Here is a 17,293-nt window from a genome sequence, read left to right on the forward strand (position 1 = left end):
TTCACTCCTGCATTCCTCATCTTGCTCATCCTCGAATTACATCTAAGGTAATTTTCACTCACACTTCCTTGAATGTGTGAATGTTTGTGTGTCTGCACGTCTGTTAAATCTCTGCCCAAGATATTCAGTTACAATAGATGTGCATATTATCTTTCTGAAAAATACTTTCATTTTCATCGAAAAACAATACACCCCCTGTCAAAGTCTGACCAAAGCTTCCACCAGACGTTATGAACTCTCCACACAAGCAGAAGATCATATTTCCACATTTATCTTTATTTTCTTCCTCCTTTTTTTCTCTCTTTCTTTGAACCTGCCAGACATACGGCCATAACACACCCGCGTTATCAGGAGCTTGATCTGTTATCAGCCTGTTATCAGGTGTAGGCTGCTCAGTAACAGACCTGCGAGTTCAGTTACACCAGATTTCCTTTTATTGCATCAACAGATAATCAGAGCAATCTTTTGTCTGTGAGATCATTAACAGGTAAACAGTCAACGAGAGGAATGGCATTATGCACAATCCTCTTGGTCCCATAAATAATAATAATAACTAGCTAAAATAAATGAGGAACAATACAAAGTTCTTCACTAAAATAGATCTTTTGGATATGAAACAGCTATATACAGATGAAAAAAATACACACATTTTGGTTCAAAGACTGGTTACTGCATGTATTGAAATGGTGCAAATTATCATTATTACTATATACAATGTTTTAAAATTTTACATTATTATTTTTTTTACAATCTACTTGCTGTTGTGAGCTGCTTGCCACCATCCATTTTGCAGGAGGAAACAAGCTCAAAGATCACAAGCCTTTCCCCCACATAATAACATTGCTGACAAGACTTAGTGGTGGTTCCATAATCAATCAATCAATCAATCAATCATTCAAAATGTATGTATATAACACAATATCAGTTACCGGTACACTATAAAGTTGACTCAAAGTGCTTTCAAATACATACACACACATTCCCACATTTACACACCAGGTCTGGAGGCTGCCAAGAAGGCGCCACATGTCAAGGGTTCACGTGAGAAAGTGCTCGCTCACACACACACACACACACACACACACACACACACACACACACACACACACACACACACACACACACACACACACACACACACACACACACACACACACACACACAGAAATAATAGTTAATAAAAGTCCTACATTAGATACTAGACATAGCGCTGGATGCAATTTAAAGAATTAAACAAAACACTGTCTGAAAGTCCTCCAACGTACACTCTCAACACTTCTTTCCAAAGGACATTCCACAGAAGGCAAGGTTGATGACAGCACACTGTACAACAAACATAGGTCATGACATCCAAACAGTTCAAACATTCTCATATTCAATGTCAAGAAGGATGCTGCCAAGGATACAATAAACAGGGCACACCTTCTATTGTCATTGGCATTCAGAAGTCTCCCATTCATTCATTCTCAATGACGTTATCCACTACACACAGTATTGTAGGCCCTTACTCTATATGTTGTAGGTGTTACAAGACAGCAGGACTGCCTTACGTATGTCCTCTAAGCAAAGGTGTCCAACACGGGGGGTAAAGTGTGACTGAGTCACCAGGGCCCAATATACTGTATATAGGGGGCCCACACACACCGTCCGATTTATGTAGAAATATGGCATAGGGGGTACATTGGAGCTGATTGTATGTAGGGCCCACAATTTGCTGCCACCCCCCTGCCAATGAGGGGTTTGTGAGTGAGTGAGTGTCCATCTGTGTGTGTGTGTGTGTGTGTGTGTGTGTGTGTGTGTGTGTGTGTGTGTGTGTGTGTGTGTGTGTGTGTGTGTGTGTGTGTGTGTGTGTGTGTGTGTGTGTGTGTGTGTGTGTGTGTGTGTGTGTGTGTGTGTGTGTGTGAGTGTGATGGGGGGGGGTTCCTTGTGCCACGTCAGAAGGCCGCGCTCACAGTAGCAAGAAGGTCAGTAGTGCAACAAGCTTCAGGCTAGAACGAACACACACACACACACACACACACACACACACACACACACACACACACACACACACACACACACACACACACACACACACACACACACACACATACACACACAAGCACACACAAACACACAGCCTCATATCAATCGGCAAAAAGCATTGTATGTTTATATGTCCATGCAACAGGATTTAGCTGTGGCCTCAGAATCACCACTCTCAGGTTTGTGTGTGTGTGTGTGTGTGTGTGTGTGTGTGTGTGTGTGTGTGTGTGTGTGTGTGTGTGTGTGTGTGTGTGTGTGTGTGTGTGTGTGTGTGTGTGTGTGTGTGTGTGTGTGTGTGTGTGTGTGTGTGGAGGGCTCGATGGTTATGTGGCATTTCTCTTCTTCCGTAGAGGGCTCTGTCCTCCTGGTCCTCTCGCCTCTGTGTACTGGGCCTGCAAAACACACAAGAAACAGAAACTTCTAGTATGGAGGGATGTGTGTGTGTGTGTGTGTGTGTGTGTGTGTGTGTGTGTGTGTGTGTGTGTGTGTGTGTGTGTGTGTGTGTGTGTGTGTGTGTGTGTGTGTGTGTGTGTGTGTGTGTGTGTGTGTGTGTGTGTGTGTGTGTGTGTGTGTGTGTTTGTGTGTGTGTTCTAGCCTGAAGCTTGTTGCACTAACTGAAAGACCAAGTGGTGAAATAAGATAGTGTATTTGCCGGATGCAAAGAGGGTACACAGCATTGAGGATCTTCCTTAAACACTGAATACACCTCTAAAAACACACGCACATACGCACACACTAAGGCAAACACTCGTGACGTAAACTGTTACTATGTTACTAACCAAGTGAAGGAACTATGTTAGCTGTTAACCTGTGGATTTCCCATTTTTTTGCGATGTCCCTTTTGTCCACAACCTCCCTACAGTACCTCCGCGAATCACCTAGGTGTCCCGACCCCCATTATAGGAACCACTGGCTTACAGTAGCCTTATTCGAGATACGGCAACGACTACATGCACATGTAGTCAGCAATGCATTCTGGCAAAAAATGCTGCATGATGGTTAGATTTCCTATCCAACTTAACAAATTTCGGTCATGTTGCATAGACGAGGTGACATGTCACATGGTGCCAAACTATTGCGGGATGAATGCGACTGCAGTCGGACTCCTGCAGTTGCTTATCCCCGTTGATGCTCGTCTGCAAGGGTGTACATACCGCCTCCGAGGTCACGCGCCCATGAACTGGTTGGCCAACAACTCACTCACATGTGTATAGGCGCCTTGTCTCACACCCCTACACAAGTTTGCACTGCTCCCCACTTCAGCTCCTCCTCCCCACCTGTCCCCCCACACCTCACATGTGGTGTGTTAGTGGATCAAACTGGTGCGAGCTCATCGTCTTGTGCACATTTGTGACCAACTTTAAATGCGCTGTATTTAATACCACCCACATCGTGACAACAAGTTCTCGCTCACGTGCTTTGTCAACATTAACTGTTGGCAACGAAGTCGAATAGGCCTATTGTGTCACGTACCTTCTGCACGTCCGAGGGGACCCTGGACAGGAAGTCCATCACCTCGTTATTGTCGATGGCGTACGGCTTGCGTAACTTTTTGGTAAATTTGTTAATACCTGAAATAGAAAAGGGAAACCACAGGTGCATGCGGCGATAATTTATGAAGGAGAAGTGGGAGGTTAACACTTTTTGGTACATTTGTTATAACCTAAAGTAGAGTGCATAAGGCACTATAATACGTATTACTAAGAACCCATAAGTTTAACACAATCTTGAAAAAGTAAAAGTTACGTGATACCATCAAGGCTATGGTTGATCTGATATCACCAAGTAATTAATGATCCAGGAACGACATCAAAATTGTTGGTCCAGGATCATTGTTACAAGTAACTTATCAGGGATCATTTGTGGCTGATGACGTCATTGGTATGTGAAATGAATGGGACATCTACAGGTACATTTCTCAATCTAGTTGTGGTGTATTGGTTAGGTAGTTGCACTGCAGATTACAGGGTTGCCGGGTTCAATTCTCACCCTTGTCAATTACTTTGGATGAAAAAACGTTTGGAAAATAACATAATTTAAGTGTAATGCAATAATAATAATAATAATAATAATAATAATAATAATAATAATAAAACATGCCTTTACCGATGGTTAGGATTAGGAATGGTTTCGGTTTGGGCACATTTTCGCATGAACAGCACAGCATAAACATTCACATGAAAAAACATAATCCCTGATTGGTTACATGTGACAATGATCCTGGACCAACAACTTAGACAGTGATCCTGGATCAGTAAATACTTGGTGATATCAGATCAACCCAGAGGCTAAATAGTCACTGCCAAAATGGTTAATCAACACCACATGTACAAAACAGGCTTTTAGTTTAGGTTAGGTCAGTATAACAGTAACATATGACTCAATGACTAAATAGGCATTGATGAAAAATGTCGAAAGTGTCATTTACCCCATAATAAAACGATGTATCGCACAGGTATTAAATAGGTCAGCACTGTCGCTGTAAGCAGGACCAGGAAGGCCAAATTGGAGAGAAATGGCACGGACCAGTTGAACGTGCTGGATAAAGGAGAGAGAGAGAGAGAGAGAGAGAGAAAGAGAGAGAGAGAGAGAGAGAGAGAGAGAGAGAGAGAGAGAGAGAGAGAGAGAGATCGGAGATAAGATAGCGAGAGAGTGAGAGAGAGCAAATATTATTGATTAAAGAAGCAGAAATTCAAAATACTGTAGCTTGTGGAACAATCTTCATGCAACACATTGATTTCTGTGATTTGCTTTCCATTTTATTGTGTCATATTTATATCTGGCTGTATCTCTGACTGCTCACTTCCCCTTCCCAACGTATGACCACATTGTTTAAATGTACAGCATACATTTGAGACACGCGTATATGGCTGTCTTTCTCACTTCCCCATCCCAATGTATGATGTAACTGTTTCATTTTACTGTGTACATTTGAGACGTGCATCTCCACTTACGGGCATGACAGACCGGTATATCAACATAATGACTTACTTTTTTATCCGCTCTCCAAAACTGGCTATTTCTTCCAGAAGGTTCTGGACGGTTATGACGATTTCTTGGACCATATGGATTTTTTCCATCAGCCCTTTCTTTTCGGACTCCTGTGAAGAGAGACCCCAATCTCTAAAAACCCATCTGGTGTATGTTGGCATATACAATAACCGGTAACACTTTACTTAATGCCGGTGTCATATGTATGTCATTACAGTGTCATAACAGTGTCATGGCACTGTTATACATGTGTCATAAGCACTATGTCCATGTCATAAACATGTTATGACTGTTGGCCTTAAGTGCCATTCGGTTATGGCAAAGACAACCCAACAATCATAAAATGTTTATGACATGGACATAATGTTTACGACTTATCTGTGTGTCATGACACTGTAATGACATACATATGACACCGGCATCATGTAAAGTGTTACCCAATAACCCTATACAAAATAATACCCCTACCATGTTCAGCGCACTGCTTTATGATCACTTTACCTTTTGTCTCCATGCGCCTTGCCAGGATTTATGGTCTTAGTTCTCCCTACTCTACATCTCTCACAACTCTACTCAATACTATATCATACTTATCTGTCAACACTCATTCTTGGTCATGCTAACCTCTTGTCTACCTCATCTCACAGAATATGTTGTTGCACAATCGCCTTTTAAAATTTTGCTGTAGTTTATATTTTCCCTCCCTGACTATTACCTGTGATATATGTGTCTTGAAATGTCGTTGTGGGCATTATGTGTATTTTTGTAAGCTACTTGACACCTTAATTTCCCACCTGGGGATCAATGAAGCTACTCTACTCTACTCTACTACTAACAAGGGGACCCCTGCTATAAGTGTTTTATTAACCATGCAAACTGCATAGACCGATGGTAGGCATGTTGGCTGGTTAGGGCTGTGTCTCAGCAGTACAAGCATCAAATATAAGATGTAGAATATAGAAATATAGACAGAATATAAAGAAATATAAGACGTGTGCTTATACCTTGTCATCATCCTCTTCATCATCCCCCAGGTCCATACTGTCCTAAAGACACAGACAGAAGACACAGCATGATCGTTAGGTCGGTACACATACGTATTGATGACATGTGATTCTTGATTATTCAGGTATTTACAGTAATGTGATTCGAACCCGAGTCTTCAGCATAGCAAATGAGTGCCCTACCATTTGCACCACGGTAAGGCCCTACATGTCCAATTCTGACATGAGAATCAGAGACTACTTGTATAGAATTTCTGCTGACAATTTGAAAAAGCACACTTACCATTTCGATGTTTTCTTTAATACACAATGTGTTTGATCCTACATGATAAAGGTCTAGGACCAAAACGTTGTGTATTAACCCCTTAAGACACGGCTTTATACATTTGTTGTTACCAGTATGGTAATGACCAAGTTGTGGTGCATTACTAAAAAGCCTGTGTTGTGTCATAGTATTGTAGTGCTATGGTAGTTACATTTCAATGACTATTACAGCGGGCCACTGGAGGTACGGCGCGCATTAAGGGGCTACAGAAAACGGCGAAATGGTTAGTGCGTAGGAGTTTTTTCAAATTGTCTGTTAAGTGACCGATTGCCATCTCCGACGCACCTGCCAGCTGAGGTGTGCAAAAAAAATTACAAGTGTAACATAACTTCTGCTATAAGCTATAACTTCTGATTGACAGGTGCATGTAAAAACTCCCGGGCCAGGTAAATATTTGGCGTGTTTAAGGTGTGTCTGTGGGTTTTGTATCTAGTAACACAAGACGTTGACACTGGGGCTCTCATTCACACTTAGACAACAGGGTGAAATGAAGAAAGCTCTACAATAGAGACAGGCACGGCTAACGCTGCGCTACTGACACACACGCATACACACACGCACACACATCACCAATGGTGGTGTGCATGTGTGTGTCTGTCTGCCTGCCTGCCTATGTGCACACACTGTACACACTGTACACACACACACACACACACACACACACACACACACACACACACACACACACACACACACACACACACACACACACACACACACACACACACACACACACACACACACACACACACACACACACACACACACACATACACAGATAAGAGGGCAAACAAGTGCTGTGTGGCCTACTAATGGCTCTTTTCCACAGCCGGTTTTCTGGCAGGCCTACAGCGACACAGTCGACACAGCGCTACTCGGCAGACACTTTTTGCTCTTCGATTGAGCTGTGTCGTGCCCAACCGAAAAGCAAAAAGAGCCGCCCGATTCACGCTGTGTTGAGCTGTGGGCCTACCAGAAAACCAGCAGTGGAAAAGAGGCATAACAGGGAGTGCTAAATGTCTATTGTGTGTATACTCACCATGTCCTGGTTGGCTCTCTCCGACACCACCAGAATGTAGTTCCTGCCAATGAGGAGAACCAGGAAGAGCGGCAGCATGTAGAACTCCCAGTACCACACCGTCATCACAAACACCTGACACAAAAGGGCAGAGAGAGATGTATTAAGTAAAAGTAGAAGTACTCTTATGTAATTACAACACCAGTAGTATGATATTACATAGTTGCAACTTTCTAATTTCATGCCCACTAGTGTTGTCATTACATCTGCAACCGTACTTCTACTTCTAGTACTTATACATCACTGCAAAAGGGTAGTCATGGGTAAGCGGTTAGGGCCTCAGACTTTTATTCCAAAGGTTGCCGTTTTGACCCCCGACCCGCCAGGTTGGTGGGGGGACTAATTAACCAGAACTCTCCCCCATCCTCCTCCATGACTAAGGCACCCAGAGCATGGTACCGTCCCGCCGCACTGCTCCCTTTCAGGGCGCCATTAGGGGCTGTCCCCTTGCACGGGTGAGGTATAAATGCAATTTCGGTGTGTGCTGTGGATGGGACAATGGGAGTTGGAGTTTCCCAGGTGGGCTTTCACTTCACAAAACCACAGCACCACACCATCATGACAAATCACCTGACACAAAACCACAGTCCATTGGTGATCCATAGCATGGCATAAGGGTCATTGACATTATTTTAGAAGCAGACGTAAGGTGGTACGAATTACTACAGCTAATGCCTATACATTCATTAAGAATCGGTAATCAGTGTAATCAAAACAAAAAGCTGACTCATCGTTCATAACAATGTTACCCAAGTGCAATGTAGAGTAAGGTAGGCGAGAGTTGGTTTGACTGTGGTCAAAGTAACATGGGGCAAATATTTCCAAACATCTTCTATTAGAGTAAGATACTTCAAGACCGTGCATTTCCTGGATCCATGTGATGTCAGGTGAATGCCCCTTTAGACCTTCGGTTAGGAGACCTTTGGAGACTTATGGTTGAAAATGAATGGAGTTTCCTTGGGACTGCAGATGGCAGTAGCGCACATCTCATGCAAGCCGTTACCAAATGGCACAGAAAGACAAGAAGAAGGAGGGGACAACACCCCCTTAGGAGACCAGATTTGAGCCCACTCCTTTGCATTGGGTGGGCGGAGTTTGGGTTATCTTACTCTAAGAGAGGATGTTTGAATATTACATTACACTTAGCTGACGCTTTTATCCGAAGAGACTTACAGCTATTTTTAAGTTCAGGACATTGGTTACAGTCCCTTGAGCAGTATAGGGTTAGGTACCTCTCTCAAGGGCACCTCAGTCATGGAGTGAGATAGGGAGTGAAAGGGATTTGAAACTGCAACCCTCTGATCTAAAGCCCATCCCCTAACCATTAGGCACAGCTGCCTACAACAACAAAACCAGTAAGTTGGACAAAATGAGAATTGAAAACCTCATTTTTGGGGCAAATCAAAACTCAAAATCAGTCTTTTCCATGTTCACCTAATTATGCAATGTTGAAGCTTTTGTTATACAATGAAAACACTAATCAGCAAATGAAAAGCCGTGACCAAGACAGGAACATGATCTCCACCAGGATAAGGGGATTACAAACCTCCCGATTATTACGTCTATCACTCATTACGACACATTATTATTGGACCTTTTTTGCCTTTTTGCATTTTTTGTCAGGACAGTGGAAGGTAGACAGGAAATCAGTGGGGAGAGAGAGATGGGGAGAATCAAACCCGGGTCGTCGGCGTAGTAATCCAGTGCCCTCCTTCTAAGTCTCTTTGGTCAAAAGGGTCTGCTCAATATAATGTAATGTACCAGTGTGGTGGTGTGTGGTGGTGGGTGGTGGCGCGTGTGTGTGTGCTTGCGGATCTGTCAGTGTCTGTAAGTGTGGTGGTGTGGTGCTGAGGTGGGTGTGTGGGTGTGGTGGTGTGGTGTGTGTGTGCGTATCTGTCAGTGGCCTACTGCCCCCCCTTCTCTTTCCCCGGTAGCCTCCTCCCTTTCCACTAAGCAGGCAGGCAGACAAGCCCCACATTCAGTCAGCTAAGAGCTGAGAGCATCTGCTAAATGTAATGTAATGTCATAATGTAAAAAGACAAAGAAGGTCCGGAGACACTGTTTGTAAAGGACTGACCATGAATGCGATGATACTGCGCTGTATGCTCTCCCACTGGAAACAGCTCTTGATGTACTGCTGGGTGCTCACTATGGCCCGCAGGAGGTTCCTCACGCGCAGCACGTTACGGGCCAAGATCTACACAACACAAGACAAGACACTGTGTTACGGGCCAAGATCTACACAACACAATACAACACGACAAGACAGCACAGCATGTTATAATGGGTCAGGATCTACACAAGACAAGACAACACAGCACAACACAACACAACACAACACAGCACAACACAACACAACACAACACAACACAACACAACACAGCACAACACAACACAACACAACACAACACAACATGTTATGAGTCAGGATCTACCCAATACAAGACAAGACAGCACATTACGGGGAAAGATCTACACAACACAAGACAAGACAAGACAGCACGTTACGGGCCAAGATCTACACAACATAAGACAAGACAAGACAAGACAGCACGTTACGGGCCCAGATCTACACAACATAAGACAAGACAAGACAGCACGTTACAGGCCCAAGTCTACACAACACAAGACAAGACAATACAGTAGTTACAGGCCCAGATCTACACAACACAAGATAAGACAATACAACAAAGCACGTTACGGGTCAAGATCTACACACCACAACACAAGACAAGACAGCACGTTACGGGCCAAGATCTACACAACGTAGTTACAGACCAGGATCTCCACAACACAAGTCAACACAATGCGTTATGGGCCAAGATCTACACAACACAACACAAGACAAGACAAGTCAGTAGTTACAGACCAGGATCTCCACAACACAACACAACACAGCATGTTACGGGCCAAGATCTACACAAGACAAGACAAGACAGTAGTTATGGGCCAAGATCTACACAAAACAACACAACACAAGACAGCACGTTACTGGCCAAGATCTACACAACACAAGAGAAGACAACACAACACAGCATGCTATGGGTCAGAATCTACCCAATAGAAGACAAGACAACACAACACATAGCATGTTATGGGTCAGGATCTACACAACACAACACAACACAATACAGCATGTTATCGGTCAGGATCTACCCAATACAAGACAACAGAGCACGATATGAGTCAGGATCTACACAACACAACACAACACAACACAACACAACACAACACAACACAACACAACACAACACAACACAGCACAACACTGCACTGCACTGCACTGCACTGCACTGCACAGCACAGCACAACACAACACAACAAAGGCAGGGATGCAGTCACAGGCAAGGATGATCTGAAAAATGATTTTGAAAAATGTATTGGTCTTGTTTTTGTCCTTGAGATGTATGGCAAAACTGTAGTCTACGCAGCTGTTGTGCAACAATTTGTAAAAATTTACCTTTTTGGAAAATTTAGGATTGTCTTCCTGAAATTTCTTTTCCCTTGGATTGAATGTTCTGAAACCGGCTCTGACCTGTAAAAAAAAATCAAGAAATCAACTTAACTTTTCATCAATGATGTCAAGTCGTTTCATCGAATAGTCACAAAGTAGGATGCATTAATAACTAGGCCTATGCTGTCATGTCCGTCTGCTAAAGGTATGTTCCCGAAAAGCGATGCTTCCAGTCCCCCATCATTCCCACCACTCCCGTCCACTTATTGATAAACTCATGCAATATATATATATAGATCAGTGCCCTGCATAGGCTTAAAACAAAACAACGATTATGAAAGCAAAACTAAACATTTTTTGGGGCAAAGCCATCCTCGCGGTCAGAAGTTATGGGCCAAACAAAAAGTTGGCCATCTTGAATTCAGCCATCTTGAAAATGTTGGACTCCAAAACCTAATCAGTTCATGAACCTACCCTCGAGCATTAACACACCAAATCTGGGACAAATCCATCTGTTCAAAAGCTGAAATGGCATTGCATTGCAAAATGCATTTCATATAGGTTTAAAAAGTATGTTCTCAAAATATTTGGCAATAAAACGCAATAATTCACACATAAATGATAGGACATCTAAACAGTCATTTCCAATAATAAAATGTAAAAGTAAAAAAAATGGCACTTGCAGCGGAACTCTTCAATTATAATCATAATATTTTCACACACTGCTGGTCAATTTGGATGTGTAATGTGTCAATGCCCATGTTACCATAATGCTTTTAATTCCGAATTAATAATTGAGAATTAAATAGTTCTGTCGAGTTTACATTTACGTTACACTTTCCTTTAATTCCAAAATGTGAAGTGTTTATGTGATGTTTTTTTAAAAAGCGGGATCATGTTTTATTCGGATTTAATTCTGAATAAAATGTCTCATGTAAATGAGGCCAATGTGTCAATTTAGTCATTTAGGTAAGTGGTAATGTACAGTACATTCACACTAGAAACACAATAGGCAGCGTTTGGACTCACAGGATTGAAAAAGACCTCCAGCTCCAGCAGTATGCTGCCCTTCGAGGGCCGGCCGAGGTCATCCTTCCTTAGTGGGAAGGACACCTGCTGTCCATTGTGAACCTGCAGAGGGATCGCCACCCACACACACGCACGCCCACGCGCACGCACACACACATGCACACGCTCACAAACACACACACACACACATGGACGCGCGCACGCACACGCACACACATACACACACACACACACACACACACACACACACACACACACACACACACACACACACACACACACACACACACACACACACACACACACACACACACACACACACACACACACGCACACACACACACACAGAAAAGAGCACCCATCAGGAAACAGGTAGGCCTACTTGAGGCACTCACTAGACTGCTGAGCCGTGCTATGTCATTGTGTTCCTGTGCTGCTGCTGAATAGGCTGCAGAGGGCTGCTTGCAAACCTAATAATTACTGCTCTCAATGCACCCTATCACTTTTCTTTAAAAAATTAAATAAAAACAACTTAGCCTGCTTTCATGCACTACGTAATTGTGCTTTGACCTGTTTGCTTTGTATTTCCCAGATTCAAGATTCAAGATTCTTTTTTTCGTCCCGAGGGAAATTTGTCTTGGACATAACACACAACACATGACGCCAAAATAATAAAAAAAAAAAACACATACAGACATAAAGTACCATCATAGAGATGAATTAAGTGCATACTTAAAGGGACACTGTACTGGAAATGGTCAAAAAAGGTACTGCAACTATGCTGCTCTTTGAAACTGGGCTGCCTATTACCAAATTTGATCTTTACATGAAAGTTTACGAAGTAATAAACAAATATTTTCTAGTATGGTCCAAGTACAGTCATTTTTGCAGCTAAAAATGGCTATTTTTGGAAATTCAAAATGGCGGACCATGGAGAAGATCCCCCTTTTCATGTATGAAAAGTGCAATTTTTCCAGTCATAGTGAATACTTACAATTTGATGGTGGTGGTAAATATTCATGAAAAAGGTAACATTAGTGAATGGGCAGCAGGAATTCTGGAAATAAACAACTAAAAATCTCACACAGTGTCCCTTTAAAGTGCATAGGCCTACCTAGTACAGCCTCCTACATACAGTCCGTACATGGCATTACAAGGATGGTAGTTTTTAATGACCTGATTTCAATAAGTTCATAGACACTGGAATAAAAGAGAACTTAGACATATTCAACAACCTTTTCTTGTTTTTAACTGGGACCTGCAAGAGGCTAGCAGCTCATACTCTGGGGTTCAAAACATGTGTTGTTCTCGTTTGTAATTGTAAGTCTCTTTGGATAAAAGGGTCAACTGAATGGAATATAATTGTAATGTAGTATATTCTGTAAATGTATTTTGGTATTTTTGTTGTGAATTGAACTATTGTATAAAAGGTGAAGGTAGAGATGGTGTCCTCACCTATGTCTTACTTCTGAGGTTTTGCTCGTTGCAAAAACAATTTCTTCCCACTACTGTATTGTATAAAAGCAATATGACCCTCGTGGTCGGGAGGATGTTAAGTAACTGACATCCTCCTGGATGCCTTCGGCTTCGTGCCATTGGCCGAACCACACCCGGGAGGATGTCAGTTAACATCTTCCCTCCCACTCGGGTCATATTGCTTAAATCTAATAAGGCTTCCACTGTATGTGCACGTACCGTGAGCAGTGGAATGGCCACTTTTCCAAGGAAGTCAGGTGCCTTGTCCCCGTCCTCATCGAAGACCGTCACCTCCAGGATGTCATGGATGTCTTTAATGGGTCTGAAAAATCATAAAATATATGGCTGAAACCTGAATAGCATGTAAGAGAGAATAGCACACCAATGAGCTCCCTTTAAATCCATTTCTATTTTCATGATGTTTCGGGCCGTGGCTGCCTGTGGTGGCCCAAAACATCACGAAAATAAAAATGGATTAAAAGGGAGCTCCTCAGTGTGCGATTCTTCCTCCTTACCCTATATGAACTTCACGCTTTGATCCTGCACCCGGCTAAAAGGAATTAGATGTGAGTGAGATACTCATGACTAACTGAATAGTTGCATGTACAGTTGCATATACAGAATAGTTGCATTCACTGTGATAAACATAGATACGATAGATATACTGCATTATAAACCTAGACCTGAGCAATGGGAGTGTAGTGTTACTTACAACGTGAATACTTTGTTCCAATCGGGATTGAGGGTCTTGTAGATTGTGTGCGTTTGAAGTCGGTCATTTCCCAGTTCCAGTACACAGAAAGGGTCACTTTTCCCTGTGCAGAACAAAACATGCTTTCATTAGACTATGATGATATCCAAATCAGTAGCACAATTTCTGTGCAGTCAACTTCACCGATACAGTGACATTCGTTCAGCTATGCAAACTACACTGTAGATGGTGACTATAATGTGTTAAATGAAAAAAAATCTGCTCAATACTAGTATAAGCCAAAGTATCTGTACTGCTCACATATACTTATATTATATCTACAATAGGCTATACATTGCATGCTTGCATACATAGAAAGACAAACATCTGCAAAGGTTTTGTGAACATACAGGTTGTATGGGCTGCTGCGTGAAATTAAATTTGCAATGACTTTTGATATGTAACCATCAGCATGAAATGATGGTTGACCAGAAATGTTGATCACTTGTTGCTACATGTACAAACTAATACAAGACATAGTGAGAATTTGTGTCAAAAAGAAAGAAAAAAGGCAGGGGCAGCACAGGTAGCCTGGTATGGCATACTTTATTAAATAGAATGCGGTTGGCTTTTTTCTTAACTGACACCTGTGCACACATGCAGATAACACCCCAATTTTGGTTTTCAAACCTACATGGAACGGCGTGTCATGTGGTTTATGTGTCCTATCTGTGCGAATGTATGGCACAATTTTGGAGGAGAAAAAAATGTTCAACTATCGCACGAGTAAATTAAAAAAACACCCTCCACACATCTCACCATTTAGGTCAGCAGCCATCAGATCAGTGGCCTTGATGACTTTGACCTGCAGGAAGCCCACATCCCTCATGTTCTTCAGTGAGTTCCGGAATGCCTACGGAGTTCAGAGACACACAGGAAGTTTCAGCTTTTAAACACCACAACACTTCCTTATTGGCTGATTACACGGTTCCCATGATGATTATGTGGTAGGGGGAGAAAACCTCACACCGTTCAACAGTGGGGGCAGTCATGGGTAAGCGGTTAGGGCGTCAGACTTGCATCCCAGAGGTTGCCGGTTCGACTCCCGACCCGCCAGGTTGGTGGGGGGAGTAATCAACCAGTGCTCTCCTCCATGACTGAGGTACCCTGAGCATGGTACCGTCCCACTGCACTGCTCCCCATGGGGCGCCACTGAGGGCTGCCCCCTTGCACGGGTGAGGCATAAATGCAATTTCGTTGTGTGCAGTGCGCAGTGTTCACTTGTGTGCTGTGGAGTGCTGTGTCACAATGACGATGGGAGTTGGAGTTTCCCAATGGGCTTTCACTTTCACTTTTCAGTGCACTACTGTATGTGTGTTGATGTACAGAGAAATAAACACTAAACATAGCATAGAATGTAGTATCATACACAGTATAGTGTAGTGTAGTATAGTGTAGTATAGCATAGTATAGTATAGTATAGTACAGTGTATAGTACAATATAGTGCAATATACGTAGTATAGTATAGTGTAAGTACAATAATGTATAGTACAGTACTGAGTTTATATAAGTTGAGTCTCACATATCTCTCATACACGGTCTCCCTCTCGCGTGTGTCCTCCAGCGGGGTAGCACTGAGGTCACACACCGACACCCCGCTGCACACGTTCAGTGTGACCAGGAAGAGCACTCGGCCCCTGCCATGGTGGAGGGTGCGCGTATAGACCTGGGGCTGGTTAACTGGCAGGCCAGATAGGTCGACATCACACCTGCAGAGTGCAGGAAGAGAAACCAGGCCAGAATAGGATTAGGAGCAGTGAAATTAATTTTCAGGTCGTACTGGTGCTACTGCCCCCCCCACCCACCCCCACACACAGACACGCACACACGCAAACAAACAATAAACAAACAATATAAACATATGCACTAGATATCTATAACGCTGCATGCCAATTCTGGCTGTGTCTTAGGACACTTGTCTCAAATGGCATAGTGTGGTTGTATGTGTTTTCTACTTAATAGCAAACGTTACTTTTTTCAAATGTGGATTTTTGGCCAGCAATAACCCTACCGGTACTGCACATCGGCTGTAAATTTCATACCACTGCTTGGCAGCTGAGCACACTGGTCTACTTTCACCCGTGGTTAGGAGTGAGGGGTAGGGTAGGGTTGAGGCTGTGGTAGGGCATGTTAAAAGTGATAGCCGTAGACCAAGGGTATTTTTAATCATGCATCTGTGTGAAAGTCAATGCCGTTTAAAGTATCTAGACCACCTGCATCTGGAAACCACAATCAACATGTGATAGGTCACGTTCACAACTTCTGCCAGTCATACACACGCGCACATGCATACATAGTACAGGGCCGCTGACAGCTTTTGCTGGGCCCGGGACAAAGTCATCTGAGAGGGCCCCCTACCAATACATACAATGCCATGCGGACCCAATTCTGGGCCCCCTATCTCCCTGGGCCCGGGACAACATACCCCTTTGCCAACCCCCATAAACCCTCCACCACCCCACCCCACCCCCTCCCAACGGCGACCCTGCATACATACACACACACACACACGCACACACACACACACACACACACACACACACACACACACACACACACACACACACACACACACACACACACACACGCACATCCACACACACACACAGGCACACACGCACAAACACATAGTACCCCTACTCAAGGCCTAACTGTGAGAAGGCCACGGTACACTGACCACACACACAGAGAGCTGGCATCTATTCCTTCAATCCATCACCACTTTATCTGTACTGGCCGACAGCACACAATGTGTACCGTTACCGTACAAGCACAAGCACTTCCTGACTGCCAACCCCCTTAATATTGCCTTGAGCAGCATGGTGGACAGTGTAAGGATTGGCTTTTTTATCTAGAAATCAGAACAACTTGTGCGTCAGTAGATAGGCCTGATCTCCCAATGTCACGGAAAACTCGCCAAATTTGCAGCAATGTAGCCCTTTGATGTGCGCCGTTCCACCAGTGGAACACTGTAATAGTCATTGAAAAACCTTCACTACCACAGTACTACACCACTATGACAGTACACAGTGCCTTTAGTAATACATCACAACTTGGTCATTGCCATTCTGGCAACAGCTTATGTATAACAGGGGTCGTGTCTTACAGAGTTAAGTCTATTCATCAGACCTTTATCAGACTTATTTTTGCAAAAAAAAT

At 43.3% G+C, this 17,293-nt stretch overlaps 1 protein-coding gene across 6 annotated transcripts in view; it reads right to left on the reverse strand.

The window, feature by feature from the left end:
- Positions 1-2,088: 2,088 nt before the first annotated feature.
- The window catches only part of mctp2b (multiple C2 domains, transmembrane 2b), a 42,691-nt gene continuing 27,486 nt past the window's right edge, over positions 2,089-17,293 (reverse strand). For all 6 annotated transcript variants that reach the window (XM_063188840.1, XM_063188842.1, XM_063188841.1 and 3 more), the window contains 13 exons: positions 15,657-15,843; positions 14,893-14,986; positions 14,095-14,197; positions 13,602-13,704; positions 11,907-12,008; positions 10,884-10,958; positions 9,501-9,620; positions 7,385-7,498; positions 6,021-6,062; positions 5,017-5,126; positions 4,454-4,563; positions 3,499-3,596; positions 2,089-2,417 (listed from right to left, as the gene is read on the reverse strand). In XM_063188840.1, coding sequence (XP_063044910.1) covers positions 2,349-2,417; positions 3,499-3,596; positions 4,454-4,563; positions 5,017-5,126; positions 6,021-6,062; positions 7,385-7,498; positions 9,501-9,620; positions 10,884-10,958; positions 11,907-12,008; positions 13,602-13,704; positions 14,095-14,197; positions 14,893-14,986; positions 15,657-15,843 — 1,327 coding nt within the window. In that variant the 3' untranslated portion in view covers positions 2,089-2,348. The remainder of the gene's footprint in view (positions 2,418-3,498; positions 3,597-4,453; positions 4,564-5,016; positions 5,127-6,020; positions 6,063-7,384; positions 7,499-9,500; positions 9,621-10,883; positions 10,959-11,906; positions 12,009-13,601; positions 13,705-14,094; positions 14,198-14,892; positions 14,987-15,656; positions 15,844-17,293) is intronic.

This window comes from Engraulis encrasicolus, chromosome 22 (genome assembly GCF_034702125.1).
Source record: "Engraulis encrasicolus isolate BLACKSEA-1 chromosome 22, IST_EnEncr_1.0, whole genome shotgun sequence".
Classification (NCBI taxonomy): domain Eukaryota; kingdom Metazoa; phylum Chordata; class Actinopteri; order Clupeiformes; family Engraulidae; genus Engraulis; species Engraulis encrasicolus.